This window comes from Centruroides sculpturatus, unplaced genomic scaffold (assembly GCF_000671375.1).
Source record: "Centruroides sculpturatus isolate CEXI.00-Female unplaced genomic scaffold, Cexi_2.0 scaffold1346, whole genome shotgun sequence".
In the NCBI taxonomy this organism is placed as follows: Eukaryota; Metazoa; Arthropoda; class Arachnida; order Scorpiones; family Buthidae; genus Centruroides; species Centruroides sculpturatus.
In genome coordinates this window covers 128,879-147,848 of record NW_019385468.1, presented here as the reverse complement: position 1 = coordinate 147,848, position 18,970 = coordinate 128,879, and the positions used below count along the sequence as shown (strand labels likewise).

Here is an 18,970-nt window from a genome sequence, read left to right as displayed (position 1 = left end):
TTAGAATTAAAAAATTTTTAATAATAGTAAACTATAAAAATAAATACTCATAATTAACATTTATTTTATAAAAAGTTATGACTATTATTATGATGAAAATAAAAAAATATTACATATTTAAATACTGTACTTTTTCTTTTTGCCTTCTTTTAACAAGGTAGAATTTTTACATGGGGTAGTTAGTCCCACACACAACCCCAATATGGAGGGCTAATGATCCTATGATTCTTAGTCTGGTCCCTAACCTCTGACCTGTTTAGCATGGGTAACCCTAGTGGTAGCAAAGTTGCTGCTGACTTAGTTCACAGGGTCTAGAGCAGGGATGGCAAACATATAAGGCATGTAAGGAGAAATCATCTAGTATGTAATGTATCATATGATTTTGATTATCATCTGTCTTTTTCAATCATCCTATTGATTTATCACTCAATTGTCCCTTTTTTTCACTTAGCCATTTACATTTAGTCTAATTAAAGCATATTCATTTAATTTCTTTAAATATTGTTATTTGAAGTCTAAAACTTTGGCATGCATAAACATCTTTAAAGCTAAGTATGCTTAATATGTGGCTCAAAAAGGATCTCCATTCCTGGTGTAGAAGGTACAGTACCTCTTGACCAGAAATGCCAGGCAAGCCTGCTCACATCAAGGTGGGATCTTGGAGCAGGAAATACTGTATTTGAGAGTGAAATAATATGAACCTATACTTAACAACACTTATTTTTAATTTAAAAGTATTTTGGACTTTTTAAATACTGTTCTTAATATTTAAATTAATTTTTTTTAATAATGCACAAACACCTTCTGTACCTATTCCAGCAGGTATATTTATTGGAAAAACAAATATTTTTGATTACTTTCAGAGATCTTTGTCAGATTATTATGTTTCCATAATATTCAAGAGAGGCTGCATTAATAGTAAAGAAAATATTAACCTATCACAAGCACGGCAAACAATGATTTGTTAGCTTTGTTTGTGGTAAACTTTAGCACAATGTTATAAATATTGTCACCACAATCTCTTGTTATAGTGTGTATGTTACAACATTTAATTTTTCTAGGCTATCTCCAACTGTATTAAAAAGTTCTGCACCAGTTAAAAATTTTTGATTGTGTTGTATTTTGTCATTACACACATTACATTTTGTTATTACTGTTACTTTTTTACATACTTTGTAATTTTTATTGTTATATTTGAATTTCAATATCATCACATTTTGTACAGAATGTTCTGTTTAAAATTTTACGATTAATCATATTCAATTTATGGAAACATAATAATCTGACAAATGTCTCTGAAAGTGATCAAAACGTTTGTTTTTCTAATAAGCATACCTGCTGAAATAAGTACAGAAGGTGTTTGTGAGTTGTTATATAGTTTCCTTATCTAATGGAATTCTTGCCTTAGTGACCACCACAACTGCCCTGCACCACATACAACAATTAACCCCTTTCACCATCCTGGGTGCCCATTAACTTGTAATATAAAGTAGACTCTAGTTAATATGGCCTTCAATAATCCATATGCCCTCTAGTGTAATTGCCCATGTGCTCCTGTTTTCACAAAAATGCTAGTCATGTCACATATCCTGTTTTCTTGAGTTTCATTTCAGCATGTTATATTATTTGTCACCTGCCTCCAAAAAAAATTGGTAGTAAAAAGTGACTGGTCACATCATTCTTTGTCTTTAAATCTATACACTCTCAGTAATCCTGTACTCTTGCTAATCTAGCACTTCTCTGATTGCATTGATGGGTATAAGTTAATGGGTATGATTGCATTTAAGGTATAGTTACACCTTCGAATGAGACTGTTGTTCGAAGGTGTAACTGCATGTCTGCATTATAACTGCATTAGCGAGAGACTATGTTAACTATAATCAATAATAAACAATGTGTGAAACACAAGCCATTAATACATTAAACACATTAGCAAATTTTCAGTTCTTAATTCAAATTTCTAGCTTAGAATTTCCTATAAGAGAGCTCAGCAATTATGATACTCATTATAAAACATTTTTTATTCCAAAATATATTCTTATCTTTATTTTATAATTTTAAGCAATGACATATCATTCTAAAAAAATCTATGAAACAGAAACATATAATAAATATAATAATAATAGTATAAATTACTATAATAATAATTATGTTGTTTATTTAAAAATACATTTATTTTGTACAATTTATTTTTAAATATTTAAAAAATTAAAATAAAAAAATTTATTTAATACCTTTTCTTGGCTCCAAACTTCCATGTGAATCGCCCAAACCTAAACATCCACTAGTGTTTGATCCCAAAGCATAAACTTCATCATCTTTGGTAACAATAAGGGCTTCGTTGCCAGAACTTCCAAACACACAAGCTATTTTAATGTTGGTGAGAAATTCTCGACTCAGTATACTAAATATCAGCCATTTATCTATATCTGCCATACCACAATCATCATACAAAAAACTCATTGACTCTATCAATGACATATATGCAAAAATATCACCTCTTTTGCATCTAGAAATAAAATTATCGTAAATTAATTTTAATATTAAATTAAGTTTTAAAATATTTTAAATAAAATGAAATAATATATTAGTCATTTATTATATCAATATTTTTAAAAATAATTTTAAGTGTACATAATTATGTATACTCTTCTTGAATGGACATTTGTACTATTGAAAAATTTGATTATGTTATATTAATCAAAAAATATCTTTAGCAACCAATAACACATAAACAAGTATTTAGAAATGAATAATTCTTATCTACTCTTAACTTCTTGCTTCTGCACTGTAAAATCATATTAAAAAATTAATAACTGAGGGGAATCTTAAAATAAAGAAATACAAAATTTCCAATTAGTATCTTACAGCTGTGAAATTTTATAGTTTTCAGTTCATATTTCCTTCATGATATCATAAACATTCTATTTACATTGTATCAAACCAAAATATAGAAGATAGAAATAAAACAATGGAATAAAAAAACAAGTTATGTGATCATTGACAAAGCTGAATAAATAATATATAAATGTAAATGAAAATATTTATTAATTTAAATTCATGTTCACAACTAAAGATGGACTGCTAACGTTAGTGTTAGCTTATTACTCCTATACAAACTGCACTTATACAAATACTAATCCTAATACAGTGAAAAATTTCTTTATTCAAATGTTTTCAGTTGTTCATGTTTTCTTTATTCAAATGTTTTCAGGATCATTTAAGACAGTCGTGAAGATTTTAAGACAATTGTCTTAAACAAAATCTTCACAACTGTCTTAAATGATCCTGAAGATTTTGTTTATGATGATTGAAAACATTCGAATAAAGAAATTTTTCACATTAGATGGTTTTGGAGTTAGTTTTAGTGTTAATTGGGGGCTGTATCTTGCAAAGACTCACACATAAAGGTGCGTTTCAACTTTTTTGCTCCTGTTGGGACTTTATCAATATCTATGGCTTTGATAAAGTCCTGACAGTCTCATTTGAAGGTGTAACTGTACCTTAAACTTCACCCACTGTTAATAATGCATTAATTAAATCAGCTGTAAAACAATAGTGTAAAACTATAAAACATCCTTATTTATATTGTGCAAATTATTATGCAATTAAGCAGGAAGTCAAGGAAGACTTGTCCATCTTTAATTAAGCACATGTATTCATGTTGGGTCAAAGGTCATTTCTTATTGCTTTCATACCTGAATTCAAGACTTTTTATTTTATTAATATTTTATTCAAGTTATCAGAATTCGTTCTGATGCTCAACTGGGAACGAAATTACCTGAAATATTTCAAGAATTAATAAGAAATTTCTGAGAAAATTCTAATTTTAATACATTTTATCAAAAGAACAATAAAACAACTTGAAAAATATATCCACAAACGTATAGTAATATTTATAATCTATAATTTTATATTAATAAAATATTATTTATTAAAATAGTTTTTATAGGAACAATAACAAATAGCAATTTACACATCGTACATCAGGACAAAGTAAATAATTAAACGCCACCTAACTTTTTCGTCTGTAATTTCCGAATAAATTATTTAAATAATTTTATTTAAATCGTTTTAAAATTAATAAATACTATTTTTTAAATATTCTATTTTCTTATTCATTAAGAAATTGAACGCTTTTAAGCGTTAATAAAATGATATTACTTCCCGAAACGTTATAAATTTATTCTGAATAAAAATGAAATATTTTATTTTAAACTTATTAATGTGTATTAATTAATAAAATTTTGTTTTGTTTATTTTTAATTATACGTTTATAAAGAAATAAATTTAACGCAAACAATTTGGATTTATTGGCAACACTTTTAATAGGACACATGAAACAGTCCGGCGGATCGTGCACATGGCTGTGTGTAACCTGTAAATTATATATGAATTACTTTATATATCCCTAATTTTTTTTTATATGTAATGAAGCCGAATACAGATAAAGGTAAGTATTAATGTATATTTAATGATTTTGTTTCGTGATCATTTATGAATTTAAACATGTCAATAATACATGTTTTTATACGGGATTACAAATGAAGCATGACTTACGTATCTAGAGTAGCTGTGTGTAATTAATTTAATTTATAGATTTTTATAATTCTGTATTTTATATTACTAAAATGATTAACAATAGTATATTATTGTAAAGATAGATGGCGCAACGGAATTTAAGAAGCTTTACAGATTTTACACATGTGATCTCATGATATAGCATGTGTCAGGGCCGGATTAACCCACTTTGGGGCCCTAGACATTTTCTTCTTACGGGCCCCCCTTTCTCACACTAGAAATAGAGCGGACAAAAAATATAAAACAATAAATAAAACAAAACTAAATAATGTGAAAAACTAAAACAAATCTTAAATTTTTATTAATAAAAAATATTTAATACACAACAATAAATTTTAGTTTTTCTAGAAAAGTTTGAACAGTTTGTTTATAAATTTAAAATATTGAAATTTGTTTTATTAAATGTCTAACAAAAGTTGTTGTAAAATAACAATATTACCTTAAAAAAAAATAATTGTCAACAAGACTATGTCTTGTTTATAAAATCGTACTGCTTGCTGTGTTACCAGCTTAGAGGTATGAAGGAGTACATGTCAGGAGTTGCAATTTGGCACAGAGTATTAAGTGCCCAAATCATGCGCGCATAAAAAAACCTGACTTGTAGGTACTCGGGACCGAGAACCGAGTGAAAGTAAAATACAAAATGGCGACTCTCTCTACAAACAGGCAAACCGAAGTCAGGTGGTGAGAGTACCACCCACAGTCGTTCAAGGAAATGGACTCTGACCCTAGGACTGAACACGTAGTATTTTCTTTCTTAAATAAAATTTGTAATCTAATTTTGTAAATTTGGGAGTGCTTCAAATATGACATTAAAACAGGGTTTTATGTCGTTACAAGTAGGTTTTTTAACATTGTCTAGTATAGTAAAATCGTGGGACCAGTAAAAATTTGACGTTATAATCAGGTTAAACTGTATATTGTTTGTGCAAAATAAAAAAAAAATTTTGGACGATACAATAGCCACGATTATTTTTTTCAAAAACGGGAAATTTTCGTTACGCATCGACAAAAATTCAACCCGGGCCGACACGTAACGGAGAGAAATTTCGAAATTGGATAGGTTAATTTCATCGAAAATGCATGGTGGACGACCTCGTGGTCGTGGCTGGCGAAGTTTGAACGATCGCGCCCAAAAGCAGCGATACCAAAGAAGATTGGAGAATGAGAAAGAGATCCGCTTTGAGCGTCAAAGTGATTCCGCTTAGTAGTGTCTCCGAGACATAGTCGTGTCCCAAATACGGTTTTGCCGTTTTACTTGTTTAATTTAACCTTTTTGGTTAATATTTAAATAATATAATATTTTACCAGTATTATACAGTTGTCCAACAGAAGAGTAATCTATCTTATTTACAAATCTTTTCAAAATAGACAGTTTGACTGGGCCCTTCTAAAAACCGGGCCCTAGACATTTGTCTCATTTGTCTATGCGATGATCCGGCCCTGGCATTTGTTATATACTCATTGACAATAAGTTATGCATAGAATTGTTCAATTACTACAAAACTTGGCATACAGCTATATCTCAGACAGATATATAAATGATTACAGTTGTACTCTGATTGCATGCCGAGTAATGCTACAAGAGTGCCTTAAAATTGCTGTCAGTATTCTATAAAAATGCTTGCAGAGGCTCACTATTGTGAGATTCGAAATTTAGTTAATTTCACGAAAGGAATTTAATCCTTACCTACAGAAATGAAATATAAATGAAAATATAAATTCCGTGAGATTTTTGTGTTTTAATATAAACATTCTCACGATGAACCCGTGCATAGTTTACACTTATGGGCGAAATTCGTCATATTGTTGCCATTCTTCCTCCACCTTTAACCCCACACCTGCTAAAACAATTGATCACCTGACTAATTTTCCCACCACAAATAGCATAAAAGGCATCCTCCTTCCCCTCTCACGAGAGTCACTGATCAGGGAGTCGCTTGAAGTTCGTCAAAAGAAGTCGCCAGACCTATTCCGAAACCCTTAGAACCTGTGACAATTTACCGAAGAATTATCACACTGATGGTTTCTCAGGAGGTATGAAAGCTTTATTGTAAACTCTCTCTCTCATATGCGAATTAGAAGGAGTTTTGAAATTTTAATTTTGTTAGTTAGTTAAATAAACTCTTGTTTTGTTAAAAATGGTGTTTTTATTTGACTGTGCCATCGTTTTATTGTTGACCCCTCTGACTCTCCTCCACTCGCGTAACGCGTAATGGAACGTAAACACCATCCTTGACAAGAAAGGTCACTGACCTGTTGCCGGAAAGGAGAGGAATTTCCTGGCGGCTCACACTATGTTTGGAAATCTTCTAACATCAGACATGCCTGCACAAAATAATTAAAGACATTATGCACAGCTGATAGAATTTGAGACAGGTTCCTCATCAAGTTGAGGAAAGCAGGTTGGTCATCTGGACCATTCTGATCTGACTGAAAAGAGATGTTGGAAACAGTAGATATGTCCAGCACATATATCTGCCACATATACATGCTGTCAGGTGATGAATGCCATAGACAGAACACTAGGAGAGATGATTGTCTAATCATGAGACAGAGATGAACAGTAGCAATGGCATCTTTGTAAAAATGCTCCATAAAAAAATCTTTGGTTTTTGGGATTTTGGATAAAAGATTGCAAACCTGTATTTGTTTATGTAATTATGATGATACATTTGGGCAAAATTTCTTATTCTCCAATGAGCATTTATAAGGTTTGTTTAATGCATAAAAATAAATTATTTCATAAAGATTGTATAAGTTTATAAAAAAAATATCCATTCAATAATTATAATGTAATATGAAATAACTACAGTGGTTAGGCCATCCTTATCATAATGTTCTCACAATGATTAAAGCGGCAATTTTTTAAGATATTATAAAAATTGATTGTGAATTTTGATATTTTTGATGTAAAAAATAAGATATAGTATTGATAAATATTCAAAGGAAAGATATTTTTCAATGAGTAATTATTTATTGTGACAGCATCATGATGCCACGCTGCAATTTTTAATCATATTTTAAATTGATTTAATTTAAAATATGTGCTCTCAGTTTAGTAGTCTTGCCCCTGTACTTTTCCTGTTAACAACAAAGCCATGCCCCTGTACTTTTCCTGTTAACAACTGTCATCTATCTAACTTGTTCTGGAGAAAACCTTTGAATTGAAATAACATGACTTCTGATCCAGATCAGAAGTTCAATATAGTTAATCAGGACCTCCTGCCTCTAATCTTTCCATATCTGATCTTGACTTTTATCTATCTAACTCTGTTATCAAGATTAAGGAAGGACAGACAGAGACAGATCCAGTGGGAACTTATAGATCTACAGATTAAAAATTGTAGCCCAATTATAAAAAATTGTAACATAAAATTTATTAATGTCAACAGAAAAATTGTTGTGTATAATTAAGTAAGATTAATAATGAAAATGGTATCTGTTATGTAAACTGAGATAATTAAGTATATAAATGAACAAAATGCCCCAATAATGATTTTCCAACAAAGTCATGATCGTCCAAAGAGAAACCAATTGCTTTGTATTAGATTGTGTAACAAGTTGATTTATAGTTTTATAGATGTAAAGGTAATTATGAAAGGTTAGAGCAAATTAAAATACAGTACAGTAGAGCATCAATTATCTGGCTTACTTGGGGACTCAGGTTGGTCGGATAACTGAAAAAAATCGGATAACCGAAAAGAACGAAAAAAATACATTATTAGTATAGTATATTAGTATATCCCATGTAATTAGTATATTAGTATATCGCTATTAACCAACTTTGCATTGAATTTTCATCAATGTTAAGCCTAACAAATTTTTTTTAAAATAATAATTGTCGCTATTGTATCGTTAAAAATTATTTTAAAATTGTTTTATGCTCACAAAACAAACACCACTCATAATTAGAAAATTAAGTCTCATTTAAATACTGGCCTCCCTTCAATGTTTGAGTCGGTGTTGCCAGCTAAAACATGCAAAAATTTAACAAAAATAATATTAAAGTAACCAAGACATAGCCAAATATTGTAATGCTACATCACTAGCGAACATTCGAAATTTGCCGGCTACTGGTCAGTTAACCGATGTGACAGTTAATTGGGGGTCGGATAATCGATGCTCTACTGTACTTGTATTTCAAAAACAAATTTTATTGATATTAGATTATTAAGAATTTTCTCAAATTTATTTTTTCTTAACTAATACAACAGTTTTTAAAGTCACAAAATGTTTTAAAATTTAAATGCATCAGTTGATAATATAGTAATATAATTTAAATTCTTTTTTTATTAAATTTAAGTAGATCAAAATTTTTTATTAAATTTTGATCTTTATAGACCAGCATCCAGAATAACCAAATCATAGTTTATTATAATTAACAACATAACAGCATAAACCAGCAAGGAGGAGTCATCTCCCCTGTAATTTCATAAAATAGCAATTCCATGAAATTTAGCTCCTAATAATTTTTATATTGATTTCACTTCATGTGTATTGTATGTTATATAATATGTACGGTACAGTACCTAAGTGTATGTAGATGTATGTAGGTCTATATCAAAAATATGTAAATCCAGAAATCCAGAAACACTGTATATGGCATATATTTGAAGATAAAAATAACATTGAAAGGATTTTTTGTCCATCCTATACAGTTGGTGGTTGGCAGATGGCATATTAGCAGGGGTTTTCTATCATTTTGTTATTGTGAAAGTCTGCATTCAAATTTGTTAAATGTTCAATCTGATGACAAGATGAAATGGTCTTAAAAAGCATTTAATTGGAAATAAATAGGTTACCTTCTTGAATTTTTATAGCAATTGCTTGAATTTAATCTTGATGGAGTCAATAATTTTAAGAAAGTATTCATTTTGATACTAAATATTTAAATTTAAAATTTTATTTGTGTACTGCAGAAATGAACAATGAGGCAGAAGATAGGACTCAAATAATTTTTGAAAGAAAGTCCTTACCAATTTTTTCTGTGAGAAAGAAACTCATCAAAGAAATTATTAAACATAATTGCATTATTATTATTGGCGAAACAGCATGTGGAAAAACAACACAGATTCCACAGGTAAGAATATAATATCTTATAAATTCAATATTTAGAACTTTATTTTAAATTCATTTTATTAATTATTATTTTTTGTTAGAAGTACAGCATAAATTACTCATCAAACTATGGCAGGTAATTTAATGCAATAAATTAATCAAATTTAATTGTCTTTCATATTTCGAAACCATGTTGTATCTTTATATTATTTTTTCAAAATCACAATGTAGCGTAATAATCAACACTTGGCATAACTCATTCGTTTATTTCAGTTTTTGTTGACTTGATCCTCATATGTGAATGGTGCTGTTTCTGTTCTTTCATATGAAAATGAAATATGAAAGAAGATTATGAAAGAACAGAAACGGCACCATTCACATATGAGGATCAAGTCAACAAAAACTGAAATAAACAAATGAGTTATGCCAAGTGTTGATTATTACACTGCATTGCGATTTTGAAAAAATAATAAAATCAACAAAAACTGATATAAACAAATGAGTTATGCCAAGTGTTGATTATTACGCTGCATTGCAATTTTGAAAAAATAATATAAAGATTCAACAAAAACTGAAATAAACAAATGAGTTATGCCAAATGTTATTACGCTGCATTGCGATTTTGAAAAAATAATAAAATCAACAAAAACTGATATAAACAAATGAGTTATGCCAAGTGTTGATTATTACGCTGCATTGCAATTTTGNTGGAAGAGTCTATCGTTGTTTACGGGGAGAGTGAAGAAACGTAGATGCGGTACCACCGAAAATTTCATATTAAACTACACAAAAAGATTTTTAATGAATTTTTTCCGTGCGTTTCCCCCCTTCTCTCTTTTAACAGGAGAAAATACACTAACTGGTTTCAAACTGGTTCTTGTTTGTTAAATTGCGCTTAATTTATTTTTAGAATTAAGCTTTTAAATAAACTTATAATGGTTTATAAAATCGGAAAATATAAGTGATGTCTTCTTAATATATAATTTCGCGCTTTCGTTTCTTTAATAATAAATATTCTGAAGATTTTCTGCAATATTTTATATGTTTCAACATAAAATTTCCTAGAAAAATTAATACACTTTTTTCAAATGTTTTGATATTTCTTTTTACTGACTACAAAATCATACTAATAGTGTCATTGAATATTTTATTAAAAAACTTTTTACACTTGCAAATTTAAAATTTAAAATTTTTGTTTCTGAGAAATAGAATTTTTATAAATATCTGTTTTCATTTGTATATATAATTACTAGTAAACAATTTCTTGATATACATTCTATAGTCCAATATAATATAATTCTATAGACCAATGTAATCTGACTACCTTCAATGTAATCTGACGAGAAGGTTATCAGATTACATTGGTCTATATGTAGTTGCTGTATAGTCTTATTTAATCCAGCAATCATTTTGGAATTAATCTAAAAATTGGGTTTATAGATGTTTATATTTGCATTGGTAGATACTAAGTCTCACACAACATTTTAAAGCAGCAAAAAACTTTAATAACTAATGCTTTTGGTTATATTTAAAGACCATTCTCAGGTTTATAAACTTTCTTTTTTGCTATGTTAAAAGGTTGTGTGAGACTTAGTATCATAATTGTTGTGTTCCATTTTATAATAAAGAAAAATAACTGTCTTTTATACACTTTTAAGAAATTGAATTGTTTAATATAAATAATTCTGAAATGTATTTTTAAATTTATTTTCAGTACATTTATCAATCAGGAATTCAGAAAGATTTGATAATTGGAATAACACAGGTAAATAAATAAGAAAATGTTATAGAACAAGAGTTTCCAACCTATAGCAAAATATGACTATCAAAGCATGTTTACATAGCCCACAGAGTTTCCTTTCACTCAATTTTGTCATCATTTGAACTAGTTCAAAACATATTGTATAAACTTTTAAAAAGTAACCTGGAATTAATAGATCTGGCTGCAAATGATTTTATAGAAACCTATTTAAAGAAGGAACTTTGTTAAATTTTTACAAATCTCTATCAGAAGTGAATGTTAAAATTCTTAAGAAGTTTGCTACATATCTTTATGGTTAAATTTTTTTTTAAAATGAAATATATAAAATCAAAATATTGAACATCACCATCCAGTGATTATCTAAATATTGGGTGCTGCAATATTTAGATATAATTTCAGTGACTTTTTTGAAAAAGTACTTACAAACTTCTCATTGATTTATGTCCTTTGCTATTCAGAAATAAAAGAAATCTTAATCTAATCTTTCATACGAGGCTGCTAGAATTGTCTTTTACAGCTCACATGGTCCTTCTCAGAAAAAGGTTGGAGATCTCTGCTATAGAGGAAAAAGTACAGTATATATATAATATACTTTTTTAATAACTGACAGTTTCTTTTGAAAAGTTTAATTCACTTTAAATATTATAACATTTTCTCAGTTATATTAAATCTCAGAAGCTCTACACTAAATATTTATAAAATGGCATTTTTAGATAATATTTCATTATCAAACTATAATTCTTCCACTGACTAAATTACACTACTATATTACACTCTACAATACTAAAAAAGTGAATTAAACTTTTTAAGGAATTGTAATTTGACCTCCCTATTTAAATAGAATGGGCACTAAGTTTATATAAATACGAAATGCTTTGTTCCTAACCACCTTCAAGTGGTCCAACCCTAATGTTTTGTGATTGACGCTCTCATGTGTTCTAATTTATAATTATATATATAACTATTATATAATATATATAATAATTATAGTTATTATATATACTAATCATAATTTTGAATACTATTTTTACAGCCTCGAAGAGTAGCAGCAATTACTATTGCTGAACGAGTTGCTTTAGAAAGGAATACAGCAGTTAGTAATTTGGTAAGTTTTGTATGTCATAATGTATATAAAATAGATGTGTCTAAATTATTTTATTACAGTAGTTCTATTTAACATAATTAATATAATTTTAACAAAAAATACTATTTTATCAATTATTACAAAGTTGACTTATATTTATTTAGTTTTATTTAGATTGTGTTTTTTTTTTTCACATTTGTGTGATACTGAAGCATTCAGACTGAGGAATGCATTATAATCTATATATCTATATATATAAAAATGAATGTATGTCTCTCTGTCTGTATGTCCTTCATGCATTACCACACCATTTATCCAATTGCCATGAAACTTTGGGAAGTTGTTTAATATATTCCTGTGAAGGTTTCTGGCATAGTACGATTGCCATGAAACTTTGGAAAGTTTTTTAATACACTCCCACATTTCTGGCATAGTACATTTATCCTACAATAGATGGCGTGAGTGTATACGAGCATTTCATTATGAATTTGATCAATTTCAAATTGTGAAGACCATTTCCCCCCTCCAAAAAATATCTCTATATATGCATTTGTGAACTGTTATTTATGATATTTGTAATAATTTTTGTTTAATCACTTTATTTCAACTATTTTTTGCTAATTATGTATTCTCTCGAACTTTGTTAAAACCTTAACTGTATCCTGAACAACAACTGAAGTTGTAGGAGGAAATTCGCCTATTTTACTGATCTAAGGATCCCCCTTTTTCAAATTGTAATATCAACTCAAAATATTTTAAAAAGACAAATTACAATAAAACAGTTTATTATCCAACTATCAGAAATTTCACAACATGCCAAGAAGAGAGGAAGGAGCAATTAAATAATTAAAATTGTAAAGGATTAAAAAAAATATATATAAAAATGGGGAATATCGCACTTCTTACAAATATGTATTTAATTCAAGTAAATTGTTTACTGTATACAGTATATTTTTTCTCATTATCAGTTGCATTATACACAGTTAGGAATGTACAAAATAATTTTATAATTAATTGATCTTATGAAATACTGAATGAAAGTGACAATATCATTGACTAGTTGATATGAAATAGCTAATAATTTGATTAATTAATATTAAAAAATTACCTGAGTTAGAAATGACACACACAAAATATAAGATAAAACAATTCATCACAATAGACCCAACATCACTCTCAATGACAAATTCAGTAGCATCACTTATATAATAGACATCTCTGTACCAATCACTCATAACATAAAAAAATTCCCACACTGAGAAAATCAATAAGTATCCTTCACTTGCTCAAGAAATAAGACAGATGTGGAGAATGGATAAGGAATTTATTGTACCTGTTGTCCTCTCTTCTACTGGTGTTATACCACATACACTACACAAAAGTCTAGAAACACTAAATCATAACATAAACATATACATGGCACTACAGAAAGCCTCAATATTGAACACACATCACATTATTAGGAAGATTCTAGATGTTGACACATACATCAATAACACAGCTTAATGTTACATTTGTTTGGGTAGCTATGCTTTGGCTTTAGTCTTGCATAGCACTTGGCACCAGTATCATCTGTGCATGACATTCATATAATAATAATAATAATTTAGGTTTATAATTTAGTATTTCAAACGTTTTCATTTCAGAAATTTTAAAACCAAATTTTAAGAATAGAAATATAGTCCATATTTTTTATATTTAAGTCACATGTAAATTCTATATATTTTGAATGAATCCATTAAATTTAAAACATTTTTTAGATGAGTGTTTTTTAATTGATTATTTCTTAACTGTTCTTGCTTAAAAATACAGTAAAACCTGATTATTTTACATTTCAAATTGAAATAAATAAACAAATATTTTCTTTGAAAATACACTTTGTGTTTAGTACTTAATTTGTCTACAAGGACATAATTTTATTACTAGGACTTATTATATTGGTGACTTTGTTCTGTAATTTAAGAAAACATATCAGAAAAAACAATCTTTATTTTTCACCTGCTGAAAGACTGTTTTTTCTGATATGTTTTCTTAAATTGCAGAACAAAGTCACCAGTATAATAAGTCCTGGTAATAAAATTGCGTCCTTGTACACAAATTAAGTACTAAACATAAGGACACAAAGGCATATAATTTGTCACTTTAATTGTATTTAACTAAACAAATAAATAAAGTTCTTAAAAAGAAAACAAAATTTAAATTTAACAAAAAAGACAAAAAAAAAAATCTTATTTATTCAATTTCAGATGATGTATTGAGATATTCCCATCATAGTGTGAATTTAAAAGCAGTGATTCTTAATAAAAATAAAATAAAATAAATAAACCCGTTAATTTAATTACATATAAAATGATTTTAAAGTCAACAGGGTATTAATTTTTACCTGTTAAATTTTATCTGTTAAATCATGGTTTTATTGTAATAAGTCTAAAAATGAAGTTCCAATAATTATAAAAAATAAATTGCATGCTTAAGTTTTTTAAAATTACATTATTTGGATATTTTTGAGACATGTCTTTTAGGAGTTCTAAATATTAAATGTTTGACAGTATTTGAAATAAAAAGAAATGCTTGTAATTGTTAAATAAGATTTATTTTTGTAGATTGTTTGAATGAATTCCTAAACTTTTCCAGTTGAAGGTGTTGCCTAGCAATTATTTTTATTCAACTTTGAAATTTAACAATGATATTTACATTTTAGTGATATACATTTTGGTATTAAACCATGCCAGTGGTACCTTAAAAGAAAACAGTTGATGTGTACCTTGTGCCAACGTTTCTTTGCTCTTAGAACAGCAAAGAACCATTTTCTTGTAGTTTCTTCTGATGGTTCTTTACTCTTCTAAGAGCAAAAGAGTGTTGGCACAAGGTACACATACAGTTAACTTTTCTTTTAAGGTGCCACCAGTTTGGTTTAATACCAAAATGTATATCACTAAATTACAAATTGCTTCCAANTTCCATTAAGTTTTTATTCTTCTCAACGAGAGTAAATACATAATAAAGTAAAACTTTAGTTTTGAAGTTACTATTTTTATTTAATATTTGTTTACAAAAATAAATAAAAGTACTTGATTAAGTAAACTTTATTTATTCTGTCATTTACTTGGTTGGAATTTTCTTCTAGAACAAATATCTTATAAGCAGCACTTGTCTTGTAATTTGTCTATTTCATAAACTGCCATATGTGGGCCATAAATATATATTATTATTTATTCTAATGAACAAATATAATTAAGAATATATTATTATTCATTCTCATATATAATATATGAAGATAAACATATAATAAATGGGTACATCATCGGAAAATAGAGCTTTTGATTCATTGCACTATCTGTGTTAGAAATATGCAAATGCTTTTTTTGTCATAAGAATTCTAGTTTGTTTATTTTTTAAGAATTATCAAAAAAAATCAATTTTTGATTTACAAAGTCTGAGTTTGAAGTTTAGTTTGAAAACTAAGAATAAAGTATTGAATTTTTAGAAGTAGTTCTGAATTTGCATTGTTGAGAAGAAAAATATGAGGAGTTTTTATATTTCTTTAGATGGATATTTAATGGTATAAACTAGTGATGGAACGATTAATTGGAATTGAGAATCAGAAAAATCAGACAGTTTTTGGGTATCAGAATTGAGAAAATGTCATCATAATTTCTGATTCTTAAAAACAATTCTTCCACATTTTATAAGAAAATTAACCCCACTACAACCTCTCAAATTTTTTACACACCTTTCTGTTACATTCTGTACACTTCTGTTACAGATACAGAATACAGATTGCTGGTCAAGACAGCCGGATGGCAACCTGAAGTCACCATATCTCCCCTAAAAAAGGGACAATTTGAGCATGGTCACAGCAAACTCTAACCATGGTTACTAGATTATCACCTCATGTATGGGGGGGGTCTTGTACTTTCTACTTTGTTGAAATGAAAGTTTCCAATAAACTAATATTTAATTGTCAATATCATAATTTAAAAAATGTTTCATTTTCAAGTGAAACAAATAATTAAGTGTTGGCAAAACAATTTAAAATGTAAACAAAATTATATTTTAATTGAAACAATATTATGTAAAATTGTTTTTAATATCTACCATGTTTACTTAATGATAAAACAACTTTTTCATTATAATTATGAAAGTTTTTATTATGATTCACTGATGTGCTGTAATATGTTAAACTTTCAAATGAGATTTGTGCAATTCTGAGTAAAAATACTTGTTTACACTATCTAATGCTGTTTTGAGTTTTAAAAATTGATTTTTCAACTTGGGTTGGTCTAGATATTTGTGGCTTGAGTGAATGAATTCAAAAATCAGTTAACTTGTGTCAATGATATTTGTTTGGCTCATTTGCCAAACCTCATTTAGTATTAAATATGATGGAGTTAAATCATTTGCAAGACATGCCCATTACGAGAAGCATGGAAAAAACATATCTTTCCATTTATCTTCCCTTTTTCACAGTCATTGCATTGGCCAATGAAACAGTTTCCAAAGATGGAGATCCAACATGACATGCTGAGATAGTTCTTTGAGTGAAAGTGAATTAATTAGTTGTAATTTCTTTGCAATATTAACTTTATCCAAAATAAGATTACAAATTTATTTTGTAGTACACGAACAAAGTTATTTTAACGGCATTCGTTAATCGAATTTACGAGCTAAAACTATAGGAACCTGATGAAGAGCCCAGAAGGGGTTTGAAAACATTTGTTTTTTTCGTTGTTGATCGTACCACACCGTAAATTGGTTCAGTGTATGTGATTTGTAGTACACAATGAAAGCATGCACATCCTCTTATAAATGGAGAATTTTCACAATGATTGGGAAATCCAGAATCAATCTTTTGAAAGATTGATTCTTGATTTCCCAATCATTTTCCATTCTTCAGTTTGATGTTTATTAATTAATGAATGTACTGTGCTTTTAATGTAAATCGTTAATTTATCTAAACTAAAATAAACTTTAGAAAGTGCTATACATAACACCAACTCGTATCTCTAAGCCTTTTAGTGGTGCGTGTATTATCTTACTCTCTACCAGTTACAAATGTTTTCGAACCGTTACAGGCTTAGAGATATGAGTTGGTGTTACATTACTACGGTGTTGATATTCCACCATTTGTGCTATACATATTCAAAAGAATTGGAATCGGGAGAAACTTTGGTATTGTCCCATCACTAGTATAAAACATCTAACATAATTTTAATGATTATTTTAAGAATAATAAAAATAATGTCTTAAGATCCAAATTCAAATTGTATTGATTAAATTATTCTTGTGTTTTTTTTATGTCTTGTGTTAAAGCATTGTCAAATTATTGTAAAATTTTGATAGTTTAACATTAAATTTTGCTATTACAGGTAATTATTATGTCTGCTACAATGGATGTAGACCACTTCTCACAGTATTTTAATAATTCTCCTGTATATTATATAGAAGGAAGGCAATATCCTGTTGAAGTGAGTATACAACATTTATGTGTATGAAATTACAGAGTATCCACATGAAACCAGCTCCATTCATGATTGACTAAATTATTGTAATCTTCATATTGGAAAAAGGAACGAAATAAAATTAAATTAAAAAACTTAGTTTTATTTCAAAACTTAGTCCATTCATGATTGACTAAATTATTGTAATCTTCATATTGGAAAAAGGAACAAAATAAAATTAAATTAAAAAACTTAGTTTTATTTCAAAACTTAGTCAACAGTAAATGAAGCTGGTTTTATGTTGAATACACTGTAGTTTGGAAATTTGTTATAAATATATCTTGCAATATAAAATAACAAATATTTCTGTTGTTATGGGTTATATTATAATGCTATACACCAACCAAAGTCAAATATTATCGGGCTAGAAATGGCTATAATAATTTATAAGACAATTTGGCATTAGAGTTAGGTGTTAGGCACCATCTCTTGATATATTTAATAATTATAATTTAAATTAAATAATTTAGAACTACTGGAAGAAAAGAATCAGCCTGGAGCGGGACTTGAACCTGCAACTCCTGCTTACCATCCAGATGCACCTAAGAGATGGTGCCTAATGCCTAACTCTAGCACTAAATTGTCTTATAAATTATTATAGCTGTTTCTATCCCGATAATATTTGGCTTTGGTTGGTGTATAGCTTTAAAGTATATCAGGTTTAGTGATGATGTTTGTTTATTTATATTATAATGTTATAAAAAATAGACTATTAGACTGTGCAAAAATTTTTAGTTACTTAAATTCTAAATTCTTCAATATAATATGATCTTTAAATTATGATTGTGTAATGAAATGCATATTGTCCGAGAATATTTTTTATAACTAAACAATTATATTTGTTGACTGCATGCAAAGAAAGATGTAAAGATATAAGAAAAAGAATAAAAGAAATATAAAGATAGACAGAAAAATGTATGATGTCTAAACATTAATTGCAAGCTAACTTCTTTATGAGTAATCATATTTTCTTTTGAAAAA

General features: G+C 28.1%; 2 protein-coding genes across 2 annotated transcripts in view; one reads left to right on the top strand and one right to left on the bottom strand.

Moving 5' to 3' along the window:
* Positions 1 to 4,027, bottom strand: part of LOC111639279 (RCC1 and BTB domain-containing protein 1-like) — a 31,995-nt gene extending 27,968 nt beyond the window's left edge. The window contains exons 1-3 of the mRNA XM_023385113.1: positions 3,986 to 4,027; positions 3,699 to 3,781; positions 2,235 to 2,509 (exon numbers count right to left, since the gene is read on the bottom strand). Coding sequence (XP_023240881.1) covers positions 2,235 to 2,481 — 247 coding nt within the window. The 5' untranslated portion in view covers positions 2,482 to 2,509; positions 3,699 to 3,781; positions 3,986 to 4,027. The remainder of the gene's footprint in view (positions 1 to 2,234; positions 2,510 to 3,698; positions 3,782 to 3,985) is intronic.
* Positions 4,028 to 4,336: 309 nt separating this feature from the next.
* Positions 4,337 to 18,970, top strand: part of LOC111639277 (putative ATP-dependent RNA helicase DHX33) — a 60,741-nt gene continuing 46,107 nt past the window's right edge. Inside the window, exons 1-5 of the mRNA XM_023385112.1 lie at positions 4,337 to 4,453; positions 9,504 to 9,664; positions 11,357 to 11,407; positions 12,438 to 12,509; positions 17,849 to 17,956. Of these exons, the coding sequence (XP_023240880.1) occupies positions 4,432 to 4,453; positions 9,504 to 9,664; positions 11,357 to 11,407; positions 12,438 to 12,509; positions 17,849 to 17,956 (414 nt within the window). The 5' untranslated portion in view covers positions 4,337 to 4,431. The remainder of the gene's footprint in view (positions 4,454 to 9,503; positions 9,665 to 11,356; positions 11,408 to 12,437; positions 12,510 to 17,848; positions 17,957 to 18,970) is intronic.